Source organism: Sebastes umbrosus, chromosome 20, assembly GCF_015220745.1.
Source record: "Sebastes umbrosus isolate fSebUmb1 chromosome 20, fSebUmb1.pri, whole genome shotgun sequence".
Lineage (NCBI taxonomy): Eukaryota > Metazoa > Chordata > Actinopteri > Perciformes > Sebastidae > Sebastes > Sebastes umbrosus.
Genome location: NC_051288.1, coordinates 25577679 through 25597087, shown reverse-complemented (window position 1 = coordinate 25597087; position 19409 = coordinate 25577679). Strand labels below are relative to the sequence as shown.

Here is a 19409-nt window from a genome sequence, read left to right as displayed (position 1 = left end):
CACTACGAAAGTTGGGATCAACGACCCGCGCTCTCCCTGTTGGCTTGGTGACGACGGTGTACTGTTAGCGAGTGTCCGACAGACCGTGTGTGTATGTACAGTTTATTTGTCAGTAAATAAATGCTACAACTCCTCAAGACCCGAGCCAAGCTCCTGTGTCTTGCCAGCCGCATGCTGATTAAAGTGAAGGTGGTTAATCCTGCATGGCCACAACACCGGCTCAGACTCTCCTAAGGTGGGCTGTTAACCAGCTACTCTCCTTTAAGTGGCGAGCTGCTCCTCTGAGTTTTGCTCATCTTTTTATTTAATCTTTAATATTTATTTTAACCATTTAATCGGTTCAAATTCTTCATGTTGGTTAATTATTAACATCCCTAACAAGCATTCAGTTTTCTTCAATCTTTCATTTTTTAATGACCCTGCTACGATATCCACTCTGGAAGCAGCAACGAGGGAGAACTGGCTGCTATTTCTGCACTAGTGTAAAGATGCTGAAGGCCCAAAAGTCACTCCGCCCTGCTGAGCATCGCCAATCGAGCAAAGGAAAATCGCACTCTGTCACTGCAGCGCACTCCCAGGCACAAAAAACCCAGTTGCCGAGGCCGTCTGTTTATTTTTCATGAAATACAACTGGATGGAGCCTTTAAATGAAAGCTGGCTGTTTAAGCTGAAGGAGTGAAGACCCTGCTCTTCAAACAGACCCTCCGCTACATCACCAACACGGCCTCAGCTCTGGCTAAACAAACCACATTAGCCCGATGGCCTACACAAACACACACACACAAGAAGGTACACACTCTCATGCATGTACGAACACATGCACAAACGTCAGCTAGTACATTTCCATTTGCAACGGGAACTTTCATGTAACATCATCACAAATTCATGACACATTTTACTCACTTGTTGTATCAGTATTGTGAAAAATCTGCACTTAAACTTCTAACAGCTAATTTGCATTTATGATGTTAACTTTTGTAAGAGCCATCTGTTGTATATGTATATATTTAATTAATGCCCCTCGGGAAATGTGAGCTGTCACTTTGATTTTTAGTAGTTCATTTTTTATCTGTTCAAAATGTACCTTAGAGGGAGATTTGTCGAGTATTTTACACTCTTATCAACATGGGAGTGGACAAATATGCTGCTTTATGCAAATGTATGTATATATTTATTATTGTAAATCAATTAACAACACAAAACAATGACAGATATTGTGCAGAAACCCTCACAGGTACTGCATTTAGCATAAAACCTTTGAAAATGGCCATGCCAGTTTGTCCTCATCAAAATTTAGCACAAATTTGGAGCGTTATTTAACCTCATTCGCGGCAAGTTAGTATGACATGGTTGGTACCGATGAATTCTTTAGGTTTTATAGTTTCATATGATACCAGTATTTTCACTCTAGCTTAAAACAAATTTGCGTTATTATCGCGTTAACTTCAACAGCCCTAGTTGTTACAGTTACGTTATTATTTTAACACAAACAGTGATCTTTATTCTAACCTCAACCAAGTCGTGTTGTTGCCTAAACTTAACCAGTCGTTTCACATCGTTAATCACATGGCATTGAGCTTTTCTGCAAGCGTGACACGAGGCTGATATTAAACATATGAATATTATATTCCATTTCTGCTAACAGATTCCTGAAACACTACACACTGTTCCTTTAATGCAGCTTTCATATCTACAATCATCAGTCTCAAGTAGAATATATAACGTCTATACGTCTCCTCTGACCACCCATTCAGGTATAAAGTTTCCAGTGTAAGCCGCCTGCCGGTCCTCACTGTGTTTACTGTAACAGTCAGAGACACCGTGTTGTGTCCCCGTGTCAGTCTGCTCGTCGTCCCACACTGAGTTCTGAGAGTCCGTACGCAGATGTACATGCAAACTGTTTCTTTGAAGATGTCTCCCGCTGCCCGACAACAACAGAGGGGGGGCGTGAGAGAGCGTGTAGCGGCGGCGACCTTACACTGGTTCAGACAGTGGGGGTCAGAGAGATGACTGAATAAACAGTCAAGGCCGTAATGTGATGCTAAGATGTAAGAGCAGGCTTTGATTAAAGTTTAATGGAGGCGGTGAAGGAGGAGAGAGTTGAGGTGTGAGGACATTAAAGAGCCCACTGACAACACGTCCTCCTGTCTGCCTGCCACCTGTCCTTTGTGCCTGTTCAAACAGCTGGTCATGCCCCCTGAATCTGCTCCTAATCAGCCCTGCTGGCTGCTCATCAGGTGTCCGGAGGCGTCACGAAAAGACAAAGCACCGCAGAGAGGGATAAGAGTATCCTATCAGATGTAATAGATTAAATACAGAAAACTTTTACGGTTAAAGGACATACTTAAAACATTATGGAGGACGGAAGCTGCCAAAATAAAAAATAAATGAATAAATAAATAAATGATTCAATAAATACATAAATATGTCATTAAATGTAGCAAAAATAATATTGAAACTAAATGTAGCCATTAATTAATTGATAAAATGTGACATAAATTTATATTTTTGTTTTAATTTGCTTCTTTTTTGTATTTATCTTTGTATTAATTCCCTTATTTATTTACTCTTCTATTAAATTTTCCCTTTTATTTGTTTTTATTTACGCATGTATTTTGTAAATGAATTTTTAATGTTATTTTTTTTTTTTGCACTTTTTTGGTTATTATATTATTATTATTATTATTATTATTATTATTATTATTATTATTAATAATAATATATTATTATTTTATTAGTTTTTCAATTTATTTCATATTAATTTTTAAATGTATGCATTTATTTATGTATTTATTTCTGCATGATTTTCCCTATGCATTTCGCTCCTTATTTATTTCCTTAACTTATTTATTTCTGTATTCTTTTCTTTACACATTTCTTTATGCATTTCTGCCTCATTATGCAAACAAGGGAGCTGTCAATTAATGCATGAATAAATACATACATTTAAAAGCAAATATAAAAAGAGAAGTGCAACAATTATTAAATAAATAAAAAATAAATGCAAAAATAAATAAATAAATAAATAAAACATAAGAGTAGATAAATAAGGGAATTAATACAAAGATAAATAAATAAAGAAGCAAATTAAAACATAAATATCAATATATATTACATTTTATCAAATAATTAATGGCTACATTTATTTTTTATATTATTTTTGCTAAATTTAATGAGATATTTATTTATTCAGTAATCAAGTCAATATCTATTTGTTCATTTATTTTTTATTTTGGCAGGTTCCGTCCTCCATAAAACATATCCTGGACAAAGCGTCAGTCTTTGGCTCAGACTTCCTGATATCTCATGAGAATAACATCTGTACTCTCCAACATCTCCAATGTCAACACTGCTTGTTTGTTCAGTCAGTTTAAACTTTAACTTTAATATGGAACAACTGTTGTTTTAGATGTACAGTCAGAGAGCTTTTATTTTTCACAGCTTGAGTCAATCTGAATATGCTAAACGTTGAAAGTCTTGTTGGCCGGTTGTTGTTGAAGTGGCTTCATGTGCATTGTTTACATTATTTCTGTAACTGTAATGCAGAATGATCCTGTCTGTAAGCACTGAGAAGAGTTTTATATGGGGAGGAAATAAATGTTTAACACAGGATTGGTGCAGTTTATTTTATCACAGAGATACTGTATGTTATGGAGGATGGTACCTGCCAAATAAAAAATAAATGAATAAATAAATGACTCAATAAATAAATAAATGTCATTAAATTTAGCAAAAATAATATAAAAAATAAATGTAACCATTAATTAATTGATAAAATGTGATGTGTAAATTGTTTTAATTTGCTTCTTTATTTATTTATCTTTGTAATAATTCCCAAATATATTTACTCTTCTTCCTTTTATTTATTTATGTATTTATTTTGTATTAATTTTTAAATGTTTGCATATATTTTTATTAATTTATTAATTTTTGTACTTATTTTTCATATTTATTTTTAAATGTGTGTATTTATGCATAATAAAGCAGAAATGCATAAATAAATGTGTAAAGAAATGTATAAATATAAGAATACAGAAATAATTAAGTTTGGGGAAATTTGGGGTTAAATGCAAAAGGAAAATCGTGCATAAATAAATAAATAAATAAATAAATGCATAATTACATAAATAAATACGTACCTTTAAAAATAAATATAAATAAATACAAAATAATTACAAAAATAAATAAATAAAACATAAATGTTAAAAATAAATAAATAAAATATAAATGTTAAAATAAATGAATAAATAAAAAATCAATGTCAAGATTAAAAAATAACAAATAAGACAGAAATAAATAAAGGGAAAATAAAACAGAAGAGTTAAAAAAAATAAAGGAATTAATACAAAATAAATAAATAAAGAAGCAAATTAAAGCAAATATCAATTTATCAAAATATTATCAAATAATCCATGGCTACATTTATTTTTAATATTATTTTTGCTACATTTAATGACATTTATTCATTTTTCAAGTCATTTAATTATTTATTTTTGATTTTGGCAGGTTGTGTCCTCCATACATCAGTGAGAGACATATGGAGGAGCTGAAAAGAGAGAATGAAAGTGAGTAGAGATCAGAGCAGGCAGACGCCTCGCTGAGGGAAATGAAGCAGAAATAATCACTTCTTGAGCAACAAGTGTGAGTGAGAGTAAACTGGAGGGACATACAGTATAAAGAGCAGGAGGAGCTTTTCTCTGCGTGGACTGCTCCTTCAATCATTGACCAAAAGATGTCACTTCTACTGTCAGCACTCAAAGACCAATTCCTAAATCCTGACTTTAAATATCAGCAGGAAGTGGACCCAAACGCACAGCTCACAGACAAAGGTACAAGTAAGAGTCTTTACTCTGCAAAAACACAAGGTGGATTACAGGTAACTGTCCAGAGAAGACAGGCAGAGGTACCAAAAAACACCACTAGACTTCAGCAGCAAGGTCAAAACCACTAGGACTCTGTGGAGATCATAACCGCCCACTAAACACCCACTAAACGGCCACTAAAAGAGTAACGAACTGGCACAGACTAAAGGGAGCATGCAGACTAAATACACAAGAGGAGAAGGGTAATGAGGGACAGGTGAAACTGATCTGGGCAGAGTAGATAATCACACTGACGGGAAACACACGAGAGCAGGAAGTGTAATATCTGAAACAAAAGACAAAGGCAGTATACCAAAATAAAACAGGAAATAATAACTGAGAACTGGAAACAAAGAAAACAAAACTTATTTAGAAATTTAAAAGTCTATTTAAATTATATATTTAATCCCAGAACAAGGTCCCAAAGTTAACCATCCCAGGTAAACTGAACTTTGGGAAAATGCAGTCCTTATACATTTAACTAAACTGTGCCTTTCACATTTGGGTTTGCCTCTAAAAATAATAAAAGTGTGTTAATATTAGTGTCCTTTCTTTGTAGGTTTCTGCCACCTTCATGAGGCTAAACTTCCCTAAACTTCAGCTGGATTGAACACTTTCCACCACTAGATGCTGCTACACACCACTCACACTCCACACTCACATGTTAGATGTTTCAGTGAGGCTGTGATCAAATAAATAATAAATAAATCAATGTAGCAAAAATAATATTTAAAATAAATGTAGGCGTTAATTAATTGACATACATTGGTATTTTCCCTTTTATTTATTTATATATTTATTTTTATTTATTTCTAATTTTTTTGCATTTATCTTTTATTTATTCATTTATTTTCGCATTTATATTTTATTTATTTATTTTTGCACTTATTTTTTATTTATTTAATATTAAGTTTTAAAGGTATGTATGATTTATGTAATTATGCCTTTATTTATTTATTAAGTTGATTAAATTGATTTTCCCTTTGCATTTCACCCCTTATTTATTTCCCCAAATTTATTTATTTCTGTATTCTTTTCTTTATGCATCTTTGCTTCATTATGCAAATAAGCCAATAAATGAATGAATAAATAAATAAATAAAAGGGAAAATTAAACAGAAGAGTAAATAAATAAGGTAATCAATACAAAGAAAAATAAATAAATATGTAAAATACATTTTGCAAAAATAATATTAAAAATAGGGTATTCATTAATTGATAAAATAGTTTTATTTTAGTTATAGTTATAAATTTATTTTTGCAGTTATTTTTTATTTATTTATTTTTAAATGTGTGTATGTGTAAATGTATAAAGAAAAAAAATTAAAACAAATATCAATTTACATCATATTTTATCAATTAATTAATAGCTACATTTATTTTTAATATTATTTTTGTTACATTTAATGACGTATTTATTTATGTATTGAGTCATTTATTTATTCATTTATTTTGGCAGGTTCAGTCCTCCATACAGAGTGTGTGTGAGAGAGAGAGAGAGAGAGAGAGAGAGAGAGAGAGAAACCATCACAGCATCGTTTCAGATGGTCTGAACTCGCTCCTGAAGGATCTTTAACTTCTTGTTTTGTGTTTGATGTGAAGTGAGCTGAGCTGAGATCAGTCTGAGGAGGTTTCATATCAGATTTATCAGAAGAGAAGAAACTTTTAGTTTTGCTCTGGATGATTTACCTTCACCTGTCTGAGCCTTCTGGAGCAACAACCAGCTGCTGACAACATTCAGGTAGTGAACACATCACATTCATTAAGTTTTATACTCTTAATAGAAGAATTATCTCACTCAGAGCTGACTGTTGATGCCTTTTATTTAAAGTTCAGGCTACTTTAAGTGCTTAAAACTACACTAAATGCAGTTTTTGTGGATTTTAAAGTAGCAGAGGAAGTCTCTGATATCTTATATTACTTCTACATGCAGGTTAAAGTGTATCTAATGGTCATTTATGTCCCTGAACGCAACATGAAGTGGGTGTGAAACTGCTATTTATTTTTCATATTTATTTTTAAATGTGTATATTTATGCATAATGAAGCATAAATGCATAAAGAAATGTATAAAGAAATGTATAAATATAAGAATACAGAAATAATTAAGTTTTGGGAAATTTGGGGTGAAATGCAAAAGGAAAATCGTGCATTAATAAATAAATAAATGCATAACTACATAAATAAATATGTACCTTTAAAAATAAATATAAATAAATACAAGAATGAATAAATAAATAAATAAAATATAAATGTTGAAATAAATGAATAAATAAAAAATCAATGTCAAAATTAAAAATAACAAAAATAAGACAGAAATAAATAAAAGGGAAAATAAAAAAGAAGAGTTAAAAAAATAAAGGATTTAATACAAAATAAATAAATAGAGAAGCAAAATAAAACAAATATCAATTTATGTCACATTCTATCAAATAATCAATGGATACATTTATTTTTAATATTATTTTTTGCTATATTTAATGACATTTATTCATTTTGCAAGTTATTTATTTATTTATTTTAATATTCAGATGAACAAAATACTTCATATTGCTGTTTAAATCTGCCTAAATCAGGCTAAAGTGTAACATGGTGACCAGGGGAAAGTAGAAACTTTATTTGTGTTTTTGTTTGTTCATTAATTGCATCTCCAGCTGCAGATGTGCAGGAGACGTGTGTGTTTTATATAAAAGCTACTGAAACTGAGCTAAATAGATGAAGAGATGATGAAATCTAACTGAGTGAGTCCTTCCAGGGCCGGATATACTGGATCTTCTAAAGGGGACCCTGACCTGGTGGGGCTCCTGGGAGTCAACACTGTATTGATTTCTCTGTGATTGGATTGACATTATATTATAGTCGAACACACATTGAAGCTTTTGTTGAGAAAACAATCTCATCATTTAGTAGCTGTTGACGAGCTTTCAGTCACATCACATGATCTTTATCAGCGGGTCGTAGATTCTCATCCACGATGGCTGAAAAACTTTAGCACCGTTTCCACCGCAAGAACTAAAAAACCTTTTGGAGAACTTTTTGTGTTTCGATTGCACGGATCAGGGACTAGATTATGTATTTTTGTGGTAAAAAGGTCCTGGTTGGGGGGGTAGCACTTTCTGAAATACCGGAACTTTTCATGGAGGAGTTTGCAGGGATGACCGTCGCACACTGAAATGCAGACTCGCACAGTCGCACATGTATTGATTCGTGCACATAGACACAAATTAAAAAATTTGTCTTGATGGTCAGCACAACATCAATTCGTAATTCACGTAATTGTGAACCGGAAAGTATAAAGCGCAGCGAACGCCAAATAGGGAGGAGTTCGGTTTGGATGGGTGGGTCAAAAGCCACAGGATTTTTGCCCAAGAAACCGCTGTTCATGTCCCGTGAGAAACCAGAAGTCAATGTTGCTTTATTTGTCACGTAACTTCTGTACTTCCGGTGTTATTTTAACCCAAACCAGCATTCTTTAACTAAACCTAACTAAGTAACACAGACGCTGTTTGCACGTAATCCTGCACGCAACTTTGATGTTACAGCAGTGTAACTTAAAGATAGGGTGGACGATGTAGGAAAGCTAGCATAATATGAAAGTCTAAGGAGCTCCGTCTGAACCCCCCCCCCCACACACACACACACACACACACACACATGCACGAGCACCGCCGCATCGTAACTACTTCACAGACACAGAGCGGAGAGAGGACCTCAACTCAACAACGCTACCTCATGACAAGTAACCGCAGCAGTGCTACTGCAGGGCTGAGTTTTCTCTTCCATTCTCCAGGAAACATGCGGCGGCGACGCGCTTTGAGTTCAGGCTGGTGCACGCTAAGAGTAGAGAACGAGCAGGGAGGCAGGGAGGCATCTGATTGGTTCTTTCCAAGCGGACCGCGAGGCAGTGATTGGTAGATGGTTTTACAGGATTACAGCAGCTACAGATGACGGCTCTTTTCTGGTCCTTTTTCAGAGCTCATCAGTAACGGATCGCTGTCGGGGTGTAAAGACCATTTCAACCAGTAGAACAAATAGTGTAGACTGGAGAACATCGTCAACCCTGCCTTTAAATAAAAGGTCAATAAAGTCAATGTTTATTACATCAACTGAATATTTTGACATTTTAAATTTAGTTTAATCGCCGTTGAAGTCATGTTACGCGCTCTGTAGCTTAATGATCTTCCTACACAGCCGGAGGCGTTTCTTTTCACCACTTTTCTCAAAAACTATTGGTCCAAAAGAGTCAAAGTGTAGACTGCCTGATGGATATTCCCTCGGAGCATGAGCACAACAACATGCTCGTCTGGCTCTCAACAACAGAGGAGTGCTGCCTGGCGTGGCGCCGAAGGACGTAAAGTGTGCAGAACGCCGTTAGTCTGCGTTAGTTGGGTTTCGTTGTTATTTTACTGATTTGTTTGGATCTTGATAAAGTTGTAAATGAGTCAAACAAGTCTGACCAGCTGGGAGTCTTTAGTTCTTTAGGTTGTTTTACATGAACCTGCTGAGTGGTCCAGCAGTATGAGATATCTGGAAAGCAAAATAGCTGAATGAAAATGTGGCTTGTGTTCATCCTTGAGCATTCAGACAGGCCATAAATCAGCTGGTCCTTGAGGTCTCCATGGTAACAGAGGTGATGTGTAAAGATTGGGACCTACATGTGTTAATACAGGTCTGAAATCTAGAGAAGAATAGTGCAGCAGCTTCAGTCCTGTGTGTGATTAGAGGTCACACCCTGAATGAAAACAAACATTTTATTATCGTCTACCAGCGGACTGACAGCACTCACAAAGGGACCGACATCATCACGGAGAACCAGACAAGGTTGATTTCTTTGTTCCACAAAGATCCTTGTCGTGACTGAACGTCCGCCACCACACTGCTATCAGTTTGACTCAGAGACGTGTCCTCGAGTCAGAGTAATTCAATCTGACGGGGACAAAAGGAAGCAGCCAGACACGGTGAAAAAGATGAGAAGGCTGTTTCATAAATGTGTCTGTTATTGTGAAAAGCCTAGCATGACTTTGATTGAAGATTTAAGTTTCCTTTAAGAGATTGATGCCCCTTAAAAAATCTAAAATAATGCAGATAATCAATTAAAAACTAGGGTGATTGATTACAATACTTAATCACGATTAATCACAAATTAATCTCACATTTGTTATCCGTTCAAAACGTACCTCATCCCTCATCCTCCTACATCATCATTGCTCCCCTCCATCTGAATACGTAATAAACTATTCCAAACCCATACCATTATTGGTCTTTATTAGTGAAACTAGGAGATAACCAATTAAAACACTTTAATATTTAGTAATCTATTCATTTATCCATTAGATTACCTGAAACCTGCCGTGAAATGTTTATTCACAAAACAGACCCTCTGATTGAATGTTGTTCATTAGAAATAATCATGAAAGTCCCACTGATGTGAGACTTTTTGATTTGATATTTAAACTACAAACTGCACTTTCACCTCATTGATTCAAACGCAATGTACAGAAACAATATTTGAGGACAGATCCCATCAATGATTAACGTCAGAGTTGGGACATAGTTTGACATTCCTCTGATGTTTTTGGTCTCAGCTTTCTGATTCTTTTCCTCCTCGGAACAACAGTCCAGTAATTCCTTGTTACATATTTTCCGTGTAAACATGGTGACAAAGGTTTGAATCCCATGTGGTGCTGTGTGTTTACTGACTCATTGAACTGTAATATTTGCTTAATCGGGTGTAGACAGCAGTATCCTAACGCAGCATTGGTGACGTATCTGAGTCTTTGTGTAGATCTGTACACATCCAGCGTCTCTCAGACTCTCCCCGTTTGTCCGTCTGAACAGGTCAGGATCCCAGAACAACTCTCCCGGTCGCCATGGCTGCCAACGACACCCCTCTGGGTTGCGGCTCTAACGTGGACTCCCTCTATTACAACCTGTGTGACCTTAATGCCGCGTGGGGCATCGTGCTGGAGGCGATCGCGGCGGCCGGCGTCGTCTTCTCCTTCGTGCTCTTTGTCTCGCTGCTGGCCAGCGTGCCCTTCACGCAGGACAAGAACCGGAAGAGCTCGGTGGCGCTCCACGCCTGGTTCCTGGTCTGCACCGCCGGCCTCTTCTGCCTGACCTTCGCCTTCATCGTGGGAAAGGACTTCTCAACCTGCGCCTCGCGGAGGTTCCTCTTCGGGGTGCTGTTTGGCGGCTGCTTCGCCTGCCTCCTGATGCAGTGTGTGAGGCTGAACATCCTCGCCAGGCGGAACAGCGGGCCGCGGGCCTGGGCCCTGTGTCTGGGGGCGGTGGGGCTGTGGCTGGTGGAGGTGGTCATCAACACCGAGTGGCTGATCATCACAATAGTGCGCCACCCACAGGGGCCACTCAATGCCACCGCCGAAGCTAGCAGAGCCACGGTTACGCCTTGCAACATCGCCAACGAGGACTTCGTCATGGCGCTGATCTACGTGATGACCCTGATCCTGGCCGTGGTGGTGGCGAGTCTGGCCATCATGGCGGGCAAACACAATCAGTGGAAGAAGGAAGGCGCCTTCATCCTTCTAACCAGCCTGATCTCTGTGGGGATCTGGGTGGCGTGGATCGTCATGTACGTCTACGGGAACGAGAGGAGAGGGGGGCCCACCTGGGACGACCCCACCTTGGCCATCGCCTTGGTGGCGAACGCTTGGGCGTTCCTCATCCTCTACACCATTCCTGACATCTGCACTTTGACGGGTGACGGTGAAAGCCAGCAGAGCTTGGGGGAAGATCTATACCCGAACCGAGGAGTCGGCTACGAGACGATCCTGAAGGAGCAGGGCTCCCAGAACATGTTCGTGGAGAATAAAGCTTTCTCTATGGACGAGCCCAACCAAGGTAGGTAACCTGCTGACACGTTGAAGCTCCTCTGAGAACAGTCAGATGTTTATTTCATCTTTACGTTGATGTAAAACTCTCTGTGTTGTATCAAACTCCACCTGTAGGCCTGAAATGTGGCTCTGAAAGGTTTGTAGTCTATCTCCTAGTGGAGCCTACAGGCAGGATATATATCGCTCTTTTGTTGACTTTAATCTATCGTCATTACACTACTTAAAAAACTCGGTCAACTCGGGTACTTAACACTTGTACGTATCAGCAATTTCACTGCAGGATGACATAATAAAACTCAAAAACTAGGGCTGTCAAAGTTAACACAATAATAACGCGTTAACGCAAATTTGTTTTAACGCCACTAATTTCTTTACCTGCGATTTTAAGGTTAGCGGACTCAGTTTTAAAGCTAGAGTGAAGATACTGGCATCATATAAAACTATAAAATCTAATGAATCCATCGGTATCAACCATGTCATACTAGCTTGTCGCAAAGAAGGATAAATAACAAATTTTTTATCTGTTCAAAATGTACTTTAAAGGGAGATTTGTCAAGTATTAAATACTCTTATCAACATGGGAGTGGACAAATATGCTGCTTTATGCAAATGTATGTATATATTTATTATTGTAAATCAATTAACAACACAAAACAATAACAGATATTGTCCAGAAACCCTCACAGGTACTGCATTTAGCATAAAACAATATGCTCCAATCATAACATGGCAAACTGCAGCCCAACAGGCAACAATAGCTGTCAGTGTGTCAGTGTGCTGACTTGACTATGACTTGCCCCAAACTGCATGTGATTATCATTATACACAAAACCAAACTGTGTGTAAACAAGGTGTTAAACAAAAGTACATTCACTTTGCATGTGACACATTAGTCACACAGTTACCTCCCTGACTACATATCACTCATAGTCAAACTGGGAGTTCATTAAAACGTCTGCTTGCATCATATTTGTTGAGCCACCGTTTTGTCGGGGGAACGTCTGGGAACATTGAATCGTACAGTCTGTCCTTTGTCGGTATTATAATATGCTCATCACAGAATATACAGAGTGACCTTGTGCAGCTGAGTGAAAAGTTTCAAGCCCACAAAAACATCAGAACAGACCGATTACCCTGCAAAATAAAATGTCCTCAAAAGGTTATTTTGCATCTACGTGATGAGCCCACAGAATGTGATATGCTGCCGTCTGAGTCCTGAGCCGAACAGGATCCGATGCAGGAGAAAAGCCACCGAGATCAGAAGTGTGTCGCCTCTCAGGATAATCATAGATGATGAGGTAGTCGGTGTTGTGTGGCTGCTAATGTCCTGCAGTGCTTTTCACAAACTCTGTCAGCTTGTGTCACCAGGGTGTAGAGGTGGAAAGTAACTAGCTATTTATATTCAGCTATTTCCATTCTGGGAGAACTCATTCTCTGCAGCGTTTCAGGAGGAAATCACACTTTCTGCACCACCAACGTGACATCAGAGAACTACGAAGGCTGACCTTTCAGTCTCCTCACATCACCTTTGTCTTAGCCAACATGTTGCACTAGAACACACCGTAAAGACGACAGCCGACGACCAGTTAGCGCGCACGTTCTGCGCCTGCGTGAGAGGAAATAACTCTCCACACCGGCAGGCGGCGGTAGTCTGTGTTCATCATTCAGAAAGGGAAACAGGAAGAGCGAGGATGGAGGATATGTTATTGGAGCCTTCAAATGAAACTGGTGAGCAACATGGGATGTCGTGCACACAATATGCGTGGCGTTCAAGTGGTTAAGTCGTGAGAACTCCGCTGCTGAGCAACGGCAATATTAACGTTACTGTCAGCGTCTAGAAGCCACAGAGGATAACAAGTTAGCAAGCTAGCAAGTGGGTAACATAATGCAGGAAAAGCAAAGACATAATGACAGAGGAGGAAGGAACATTGACATTTTATTCGGACATATACAATTATGAAGAAAAACAATATACGACTAAATTTATATTCACTTATTATGCACCAAAAAATGAACTTCCATGGCCTCCGCCGTTTCTGACAACATCAACAAACACGTCACAACTCGTGAACTCTGAACTGTCAGAAACTTTCCACTTATAAAGTCGTGAATTCGACATGAGGGGTGCGTTCATATGGACTCTTCTCTTAAACACGGTAAACGCCACCACATTTGAAGGCACCATATGATATGTACATGAAACAAAGCGGCGTCTGCCGACCATTTTCACACCGCTCTCACTCACCACTTAGCTTCATTCCAGATGTTCATGTCGCTGTGAAAATATCCGTGTTGGAACAATCAGATGAGATGAAGATTGTTGGTTTGCTTGCCTCACGTCCGTTTCTCTTCTCGTGCGCTGATTCGTTTAAGCTGAACAGCCAATCAGAGTGATTTCTCTCACCGACGAGCTCCGCCGCGAAAAAACACTCCGACATGGGCTGACTAGAGCCGACGGTGCGGGACACACCGCAAAAACTAGACCGACAGACGCTCACCGACGACCCCAAACTGTCCGACCGTTGGCTTGGTGTGTCAGGACCTTTAGTTTATAGATTCAATGTTGGCGTTCAACATGAGATAAAAATGAATGTTGTGCAGTAAAGTCTTCACATTATCAAGTCCTCTTCTACTGTGTGTTGTCTTGTTTTACTTCCTGCCTTTGTTTGTTTCCCACCTGTGTGATTGTCTGCCCCACCCTGATGAATTTCACCTGTTCCTCGTTATCTCCCTCCTTTCCTTGTGGGTGCTCTCCTTGTCTTTTGTCAATGTCAAAATGTACCTTAAAGGGAGATTAGTCAAGTATTTAATACTCTTATCAACATGGGAGTGGACAAATATGCTGCTTTATGCAAATGTATGTATATATTTATTATTGGAAATCAATTAACAACACAAAACAATGACAGATATTGTCCAGAAACCCTCACAGGTACTGCATTTAGCATAAAACAATATGCTCACATCATAACATGGCAAACTGCAGCCCAGCAGGCAACAACAGCTGTCAGTGTGTCAGTGTGCTGACTTGACTATGACTTGCCCCAAACTGCATGCGATTATCATAAAGTGGGCATGTCTGTAAAGGGGAGACCCGTGGGTACCCATAGAACCCATTTACATTCACATATCTGGAGGTCAGAGGTCAAGGGGACCCCTTTGAAAATGGACATGACAGTTTTTCCTCGCTAAAATGTAGCACAAGTTTGGAGCATTATTTAGCCTCCTTTAGACAAGCTAGTATGACATGGTTGGTACTAATAGATTCATCAGGTTTTTAGTTTCATTTGATACCAGTATCTTCACTCTAGCTTTAAAACTGAGCCACTACAACCTAAATATCATAAGTTCTTAAGAAATTAGTGGTGTTAAATCAAACTTTCACAGCTCTAACTTCAGTTTTTTCTCCCTAAACTTGAGATGTGTTTGTTTTCTACACCTTACTGAAGCTTGTTTTCATTTCTTGATGAACACTAAACGCTGAACACAGCTGCTGTTGTGTGATATGAAAATGCTCATATCCGAGGTTACGATACAGAGCAGCAACATTTGACTTAATCATGAACTCCCCAGTTAACTCCCTAAATCGTTAACTTCTTCCCTCGTATTGTGACCAACGATGACTAAGAAGTCGATAACAATCGTCGGCAGCGGGACTCTTTCCCAGAGCGTCAGTCAGGTATTCAGAGGTAATGATGTGAATCATTCCTGTTAATGAGTGTCTAGAATCGAACTGCATCCCTAACTACTGTATCACACGCTCCTCACTCTGCACCACACACATCACGCCTTGTGTTTGCGTTGTCTCCACGGCAACTGAGGTGTCGCAACAGTTTCATCCGAGGGAAAAATATTTGACGTTAGGAGCCGCAAAGTGTGACAGCGTCGTCTCTCACATCCATCTCCCTGCTGGGTGTTTCTGCAGGATGCACCACTGAGAGCACAAACAAGAGACAGGACAGACAGTTCCTCGTGGTCTCAAGTGATTGTCTTATAAAGATTTAAGAGATGGTTGCTAGGGAACGATAAGATATCAAACAGAGGGCTTGTATGGTGACAGATAAAATGACGTGTGTTGTCTCTGTCTGTCCATTACAGCGGCCAAGCCTGTGTCTCCGTACAGCGGCTACACCGGTCAGCTGCGTGGTTCGGTGTACCAGCCCACTGAGCTGGCTCTCATCAGCAAAGCAATAGGAAATGTGAGTATATAAAGAGCTGGTTCACAAACTCAGATCCTGTGGTAGGCAAATTATTATTGAAATGAACAACAGTAACATTTGAGGAACTACTCTGAAGTATTCAAAACACGAGACACAGTGAAGGTTAACTGTGTGAACAGGGTTTAAGCACAATATATACACTTTATATTTTACGAGAAGTACAAGTGTCATAAAAAACATAAAGGACCGCACCTGCCAAAATCAAAAATAAATGATTAAATGACTCGATAAATTAACAAATATGCCATTAAATGTAGCAAAAATAATATTAAAAATAAATTTTGCCATTAATTGATAAAATGTGACATAAATTGATATTTTTGTTTAAATTTGGTCCTTTATTTATTTTTCTTTGTATTATTTCCCTTATTTATTTACTCTTCTGTTTGATTTTCCGTTTTATGTACAATGTATTTATTTTTATTATTTTTTAAATTTATTTATGTATTTGTGCATTTATTTGTATTTATTTATTTTTGCACTTATGTTTTAATTTATTTTTAAATGTATGAATTTATTTATGTATTTATGCATTTATTGACAGCCCCCTCGTTTGCATAATGAGGCAGAAATGCATGAAGAAATGTAAAAAGAAAAGAATACAGAAATAAATAAGTTTGAGGAAATAAATAAGGGGTAAAATGCAAAGGGAAAATCATGCAGAAAAAAAATAATAAAAATTAAATATAGAATAAAAAAATAAGTGCAAAAATAAATAAATAAATTAAAAAAGTTAATAAAAATAAATAGATAAATAAATAAAAGGGAAAATTAAACAGAAGAATGAATAAATAAGGGAATTAACACAAAGATAAATAAATAAAGAAGCAAATTAAAACAGAAATATCAATTTATGTCACATTTGATCAATTAATTAATGGCTACATTTATTTTTAATATTATTTTTGCTACATTTAATGACATATTTAGTAATTTATTGAATCATTTATTTATTTATTAATTTATTTGTGATATTGGCAGGTTCAGTCCTCCATAAACAGGCCATTCTGAGGTCTCTGTAGTTTTGGTAAAAAGGTTTGTGGAGGTCTTTCCAAAGAGCAGGCAGTTACAGATACATCCCCTCCCTCATGTCTTGGATGTTTTTGTCGTGGGTCATGTTGTGCAGCACCCTCCGGACGTGTCCTATGACATGATCATTCCCAGAGCGTCCGCCAACTCTGCAGCCAACAGCGGGACCAGCACCCCCTCCACGCACGCCGAGACCGGGAACGGCGCACACACACAGACTAACGGAAATAGCGTAGGTCGTACCCTCCTCACTCCACACAGCTCTCCTCAGTTCCTCCTTATCAACTCGCTCACCTCCAGATGCTTTCCTCTGTGCATGGCGACCTCTCGGCTCCTGCTGTATCCATAGCAACTTCTTCTGCAGGTTGACTATGAATCACTTCTTTGTCTGGGTTTTCTTTTTTCTCGTGGAGCTCAGTCTCTCTCTCAAGGCCTCTTATCTTTTACCTCATCTGCTCAATACGCTGGTTGGACTTCTTCCTTCTGTTCTCTTACAATGCAGGAAGAAACGTTGGTGAAAAGGGTCGAGTTTGATTTGACATGATTTGTCTTTTCCTTATTTCTTTTACACTTATCTGCTCTACTTTATCTTCTAAAAGTCTGACTGAAAATCTTAATTTTGATTATGATACACTCACCTCTAGGTTTTTAAGGTGGCTCTGGAAGGTCTGTAGTTCTCTCATTTGCGGAGGACGGCAGCTGTTTGGATTCACAGCAGTATGGTCCAATATATATATATCTATATAAGGATATAGATATATATATTAGCTCTGTCGATCGATTAGAATATTTAATCGCGATTAATCGGAAATGAATCACACATTTTTTTATCTGTTCAAAATGTAAGTGGGCATGTCTGTAAAGGGGAGACTCGTGGGTACCCATAGAACCCATTTACATTCACACATCTGGAGGTCAGAGGTCAAGGGACCCCTTTGAAAATTGCCATGCCAGTTTTTCCTCGCCAAAATTTAGCAGAAGTTTGGAGAGTTATTTAACCTCCTTAACGACAAGCTAGTATGACATGGTTGGTACCGCTGGATTCATCAGGTTTTATAGTTTCATATGATGCAGGATCTTCACTCTAGCATTAAAACTGAATCTGCTACAACCTAAAAATCGCAAGTTGCGTTAATGCGTTATTATGACGCTAACTTTCAGCCTGGGTCACCTTTTGAGTCTACTGTTGTGAATGAAGCTGCCGTCCTCCTCGGATGAGGAACCTTCCAGAGCCTTTATAATCTCATCATGTTGCTGTTTGATCAACATCTCTACCGTCTCTCTCTTCTCCTGCAGGGGAATGGTCTGCATAGGACGTCCCAGTGGTGAACACGCTGATGCTCCCACCTCCCCGTCACATTAACTCCAGTTCACGTCTTTTCATTTGCACCTGCTGACTGTGTGTTTGTTCTCCACGGTTCCCTGAGCTGGTTCTAAGAGGAACCCTCGGCACCCAGACACGTGGAGGTGAACGCTGGGTCATCCCCTCTGGTGGAAAACAGCTAACCCTTCTATTGACTGGCGTCCCGTGTGGGGGGGTATCAGACAGCATAGAGCTTCGTTTGGAAGTGAAAGCGAGGGGATGAAGCCACGGCTTTGCTGCACAACAAAGACTTTTTGCAATGGTCGCCTTTTCTCTGGAGAGAGGACGGCGAGCTCTCTGCTGGACCCGATCACACAGATGAAGAGTGACGGTGCTGACGGCAGCGCAAATATCATATTCACGTGTACACGCACGGTGCACCCCCCCCTTCAACCCACACACACCACAAACAAACCTTATAACCGTCAGTGCAGCGGCAGAAATGCACCGCTGGAACATTGTTTACTCAGTTTGGCATGAAGACAGCAGGCTGGACAAGAAGAAACACATATCACTTATATCACAGTCCAGTTTAATTATAGGGGTCAATACATATTTTGTGCCTAGATTAATAAAGTTCACACATAAAATGGAGCTACTGGTGTTGGATTAATGTAAATATGTTATGAGGGTGTCAATGGTTCTACATCTATGGAGGGCGGATCCTGCCAAAATAAATAAATAAATAAATAATTAAATAAATGACTCAATAAATAAATAAATAAATATGTCATTGAATGTAGCAAAAATAATTAAAAAAATAAATGTAGCCATTAATTAATTGATAAAATGTGACATAAATTGATATTTCTATTTGAAGTTGTTTCTTTATATATTTACTTAATTAATTAAATTATTTATTTATTTATTTATGTTTGTATTAATTCCATTACTGAGTGACAGCCTTCTCATTTGCATAATGAGGCAGAAATGCATAAATAAATGTGTAAATAAATGTATAAAGAAAAGAATACAGGGGTGAAATAGAACAGGAAAAATAATGCCTAAATAAATAAATAAATAAAAAAATAAATAAAAAAATAAAAAATGGAAAACTAAATAAATAATTAAAAATGAAAAAATATA

The 19409-nt window shown here is 38.0% G+C and overlaps 1 protein-coding gene across 5 annotated transcripts; it reads left to right on the top strand.

Moving 5' to 3' along the window:
- Positions 1-6370: 6370 nt before the first annotated feature.
- Positions 6371-18917, top strand: gprc5c (G protein-coupled receptor, class C, group 5, member C). 5 transcript variants are annotated; one of them, XM_037754200.1, is made up of 6 exons: positions 6371-6602; positions 7616-7655; positions 10699-11718; positions 15810-15910; positions 17058-17192; positions 18257-18917. In XM_037754200.1, the coding sequence occupies exons 3-6, from the start codon at positions 10731-10733 to the stop codon at positions 18287-18289; spliced, it is 1257 nt and encodes a 418-aa protein (XP_037610128.1). In that variant the 5' UTR covers positions 6371-6602; positions 7616-7655; positions 10699-10730; the 3' UTR covers positions 18290-18917. The 5 variants fall into 5 exon arrangements, with proteins under 5 accessions (XP_037610128.1, XP_037610129.1, XP_037610126.1 ...); XM_037754201.1 differs by having other exon boundaries at positions 7616-7679; XM_037754198.1 differs by lacking the exon at positions 7616-7655.
- The last annotated feature ends 492 nt before the right edge of the window (positions 18918-19409 follow it).